Raw genomic sequence first — 4,930 nt, 5'->3', positions numbered from 1 at the left:
TCTTCGTTTTACAATTTGAGATTTATTTTCTGGTTGTTTGATTTTTTAGAAACTTTCCAATTTGTGGAAATATATGAACCACTGAAAATAAAACACATATATTTGAAGACATATATAAACAATAATTATAAGGTAGAGAATCTTGTTCAAAATATAACCTAACTAGTCATAAAACTCATAAGAAGTCTATTTTCTAAATAATTCATTTTTTCTCTGTTGACAAATTTTGTACTAATCTAAATAACGACAACAAGCAAAGATGGATCCACAGCTTTGTGTTAGAGAATTTGGCAGCAGATCCAGAGGTAACCGGTTCGAAGCCAGTTGGCCCTCCATTTTTTTTTGATTCCTGTAAATCTCAAGTGTAGTATATTACACTTTTTTGGTAATTATCAAAAACAATTTCAAAACTTATACTTAAAAAAACTATATATGGAGAAAGGGAAGATAAATCCCGAAGACTTTTTGCATATCCATCATTCACAAGTCTCCAAGATTCAAATAATCCAGCAACTGTTTTCATCATCCAGCTCTGGTTCTCCTGACCATATTTGCTTCACTTGTTCCCACACCAAGGATCCTCCTCCCTGCAGATTTTCAGCAGTCCATTTCTCATTCCATCAAGAATTGATACTTCAGATACTATCTTGAATTTTGAAAAGTATATCTAGGTACCTTTGAAGTGAATTCAACAGTGGTTGTGCAGCATTTACGCTCATCCTCTGCCAAAAGTAACAAAACCATCAGTGTCATTTACTAAAACATATGACTTGCTGATATAAGTCACCAAAGATGGCATTCTTACCGTATTGCTCCCACTTATCAAACTTCACTATACATCTCCCAGGAATGTTGTCTATTACCAGAACCTGATCCACCCAAACCCAAAACTTCTTCCTACTTTTGTCTCCATGATACTTCCTCAGCTCATCAAAGATGTCCCTCAGAGACTTCTCAGCACCTGATGGATGAAAAAAGACAGCATCTTGGTCCTAAAAAAGTTCCAAGAAAAGGTAATTAATTAGTCCGGTCAATAAGACAAATATGGATTCCATTTGCATCTTATGACACTCACACAAGCCTCTTTGAAGCTGTTTATGTATGTTTCATACTTCTTGATCTCACCGCGTCTCAACCTCTCGTAAAACAAGTAGAATCTCACAACTTCTTGACCAGGATTGGCAATATCCGACTTTCCATTCAAGAACTCAGAACTATCTCTTGGAGAAAGAGTTGGGCCAAGCTTGAAATAATCAATAGCTTGAAGAATCCCATCAGCACATCTCTCGCTTGAATGTATGAGCTTTGAGTTGTTTAAAGCATTTTCAGTATGCCACTTCAATAGCTCTTCTTGGGAGTTGCTCACCTTCATAAAACACACATAGACAAAAAAAACAACCAGTAAAGGCAATGGTGTTGGTAAGAATGGAGGAAGGAAACAACTGAACAGTACCATGACACCGTGAACATCAGGAATGCTGAATAGCTCAGCATCATGTTCAGAGTCGCCGCAAGCAAGAGTATTGAGAGGAAACATTCCTTCAGCCTTGAGCTTCTTGAGAAGATACTCAAGAGCTTCTCCTTTTCCTCCACCTCGCGGTATAACATCAAGATTCATTCCCCAACTGTGAATAATCTTGACATCCAACTGAATACATAAACCATAATCAACAAACCATTTGGTTTCCAAGTAATAAAAACACACACAAAAGATATATAAGTAAACACTTAACGCCACGTTTCTCCAGCAACTGTGAAAGTTCCTTGGTCACTGCCTCACCTTTACCTTCATCAATGTAAAAGCTGATCTTGTGTAGCCTCTGCTCAGTTTTAGGCTGAAGGGTTAACTCAGGGAACTTGCTTGTTTCTTCCAGAACTATCTCCCGGTTCCATTTACCTCTGTTCAAGGTCTCAACCCAAGAATGGTCAGGAACCATGGGGTTACCAAACGCTATCTCGGTTCCTATGGATGTGATGATGACATCAGGGGTCAACAACGGTTTCTCTTTTCTCAACTCTTTGTAAAGAATTGGTGATCTTGCGGTTGAGAAGACAAGAAGAGAGTCACGGCGGTAAGCGTCTTCCCACAGTGAGTTGAACCTCAGAAGAGAGAGGTTGTCATGATCTTGATGATCAACCTGTAGTAAAAACAAAATCACATCATGAACCCTTTTTTTTATTCTTCTTCTACCAATGCAAATTGAGAGTTTTCCACAGAATCGGCATACCATGGTGTGATCAAGGTCTGAGACGATCATGAGAGGAGGAGGAGATTTCAGCCGTTCCATAATCACCATATTGGAAGTGTCCTGTGAATAGGCAGTAGAGGCAGAGTCATTGATGATCATAATACAATATTGGAAAGTGTTAATAAAGAAGTTAGCATATAGTGTTTTGTTCTTAACATACACAACAATTGGTAAGATTAGACAAAGCAAAATAAGTATATAATCTATTTTGCTACCAGTTCCAAAAGAAACTCAATGTTTAGATCAATAGAAGGCTGAGAATACTCTTCTGCTTTTAGAAAGCTTGTAAGTGCTATAAAAGCTCAAAATCTATTCAATATTCAAATCAAAAAGTTCAAAAATTTAATTACAAAGCTCTTAAAACATCATATACATAATATTCTAAAGGTGATCCAGATAGACTCCTTAAAATCAGTTTCTACTGCATTAATATTTATCTGACTAACAATAAAATAAAGAAAAAAAACTCATGCTTATCAAACCAACGGAAAATAAAAACAAATCATCTTAAATAAATACATAATCAACAGGGATGAGCTGCATCACTAAGCAAGAGCAGTAACAAAGCATCTAAAGACATCGCATTTGCCTCATTTCCCCAACAAAAATCACTAACAAGGGGAGACACTCAAACCCTAAATTAAAGAAGGATGAAAGCAAACCTTGTGTTTATAGCTTCTTCTTCTTCTTCCTCTCCTGTAAGATGAAAAAAGAAGGTTTCTTCTTTTCTTGAGAAGAGAGGAGAGAATATTTATCAGTCACACTAATCCTCGTGTTGGCGTTACAGCGAATTGTATAAGGACCACGTAGTTAATGCCGCCCCATCCACCCAATAAAAGACAAGCATCAACGGTCAGGATTCTTTTCAAAGCATTAAAAGAGTGAAAGAATATTTGCTCCTCTATTGTTCCCTTTTTTGTTTAGTTCAGAGCATCTGTCGATAATAGAAATTGGTCTTTTTCACCTACCATACTCCTTTTTTCTTTCATTTTTCTTTTTCTATAAATAAAACAAAGTTTGAAATATTGGTGGTTTCTTTAAAATATGGTGAATACATTGTCAAATACCCTTAAATATCTGTGGACAGCATTATCGGTGAATTATCAATATAATTATGGCATTTTTCTATAAGAAAAATAAGAAAACAAAGAAAAATCAATAGCATGGTCATAAACAAAAAGAAATAGAAAAAGAAATACAACTAAAAATGTAACTGCAGATTGTCCACGGTTCATCGATGTTCCCCGCATCGGCTATCTCAATATGTGAGATTTTAAAAAATAATTAAAGATGTAATACTTAATCATTTATGCTTAATCGGGTTTTCATGTGCATTCTATTTCAACATATAAGTCTATTATGTATGACAGTCAAAGCATAGTTAATGAAAGGTTCAAAACACTTGTTTACTGATCATTTAATTAGTAAAATATATTTTCTTTGTTTGTTTTACTCAGATACAAAAAATACTTTTGAATTATCATCTATCATTCAACTATTTCAACTAAAAAATTTAGAACAACGTAAATAAAAATTGATATAAGTAATCAAATCAATTATTTTAATTTTTTTTGCATATATCATCATATACCAAATATGAGAAGGAAGCGATAAAATAACAAATATATAAATATAAAAATGATTGTATTTTCTTGTGTGTTAGATTAATTTCCTTTTGTAAGTTAAACATGTTAAGTAACACCGATAATTAGAATATAAAAAGACAATTAAAGATATAACTCCCAACCATCTACGGTCAATATGTCTTCCAAGTGTTGTATCTCTCGACATGTGAGGTTAAAAAATATAAATAAATATATAACACTTGATCATCTACGGTTAATCGGTCTTCCACGTGACTTCTCTCTCGATATGTAAATCTATTATGTATAGTAGTCAGTGCATAGTTAATGGAAGGTTCAATAGACTAGTTTACCGATCATTTATTGTTAGAAGATAATTTCTATGTTTTATTTTTACTAACACAATATTGAAAATTAGTTTTTGATATAGATCATTTATCATTCAACTATTCTACCAAAACCTTTAGAACGGCATAAACAGAATTTGATATGAGTAGCTAAATCAATTATTTTAATTATTTTTTGCATTTATCATCATATACGAAATATGAGAAGGAGGAGATAAAATAACACAGGTAAAATGATAAATTGATTGTCTTTTTTGTGTGTTGGATTAAATTACCGTTTGTAAGTTAAACATGTAATGTAATTTCAAGAATTAAAAGAAAAATAATAGTTAAAGATGTAACTCCCCACCAATCCCCGGTTAATCGATCATCCACGGTTAATTGGACTTTCACGTGTTAGCTCTCTCGACATGTAAGTTCATTATGTATGATAGTCGGTAGGTTAGTTAATGTGAGGTTCAAAATACATATTTAAGGATCATTTATTTGCTACATTATATTTTTTATTTTTTGTTTTACTCACATGATATCAAAAGTCAGTTTTTGATATAGATCATTTATCATTCAAATATTCGAATTAAAAATTTAGAATGACATAAACAGAATTTGATATGAGTATTCAAATCAATTATTTTAAAATATTTTGCATATATCATCACATACCAAATATGAGAAAGAGGAGATCAAATAACAACATGTATAATGATAAAAATGTGAGTTGGATTAAATTTCCTTTTATAATTTAAACATG

The 4,930-nt window shown here is 33.0% G+C and overlaps 1 protein-coding gene across 1 annotated transcript; it reads right to left on the bottom strand.

Annotated features, from left to right (window-relative positions):
- Positions 1-276: 276 nt before the first annotated feature.
- On the bottom strand, positions 277-3,063 carry LOC108849559 (probable sucrose-phosphatase 3b). The gene is made up of 8 exons (XM_018623119.2): positions 2,912-3,063; positions 2,229-2,309; positions 1,734-2,138; positions 1,454-1,648; positions 1,076-1,366; positions 806-992; positions 676-722; positions 277-587 (listed from the first exon to the last, which is right to left on the bottom strand). Exons 2-8 carry the CDS (start codon positions 2,295-2,297, stop codon positions 498-500), a joined length of 1,284 nt encoding a protein of 427 aa, XP_018478621.1. The 5' UTR covers positions 2,298-2,309; positions 2,912-3,063; the 3' UTR covers positions 277-497.
- Positions 3,064-4,930: the final 1,867 nt, after the last annotated feature.

Source organism: Raphanus sativus, chromosome 4, assembly GCF_000801105.2.
Source record: "Raphanus sativus cultivar WK10039 chromosome 4, ASM80110v3, whole genome shotgun sequence".
Lineage (NCBI taxonomy): Eukaryota > Viridiplantae > Streptophyta > Magnoliopsida > Brassicales > Brassicaceae > Raphanus > Raphanus sativus.
This window is presented reverse-complemented; position numbering and strand designations above follow the sequence as displayed.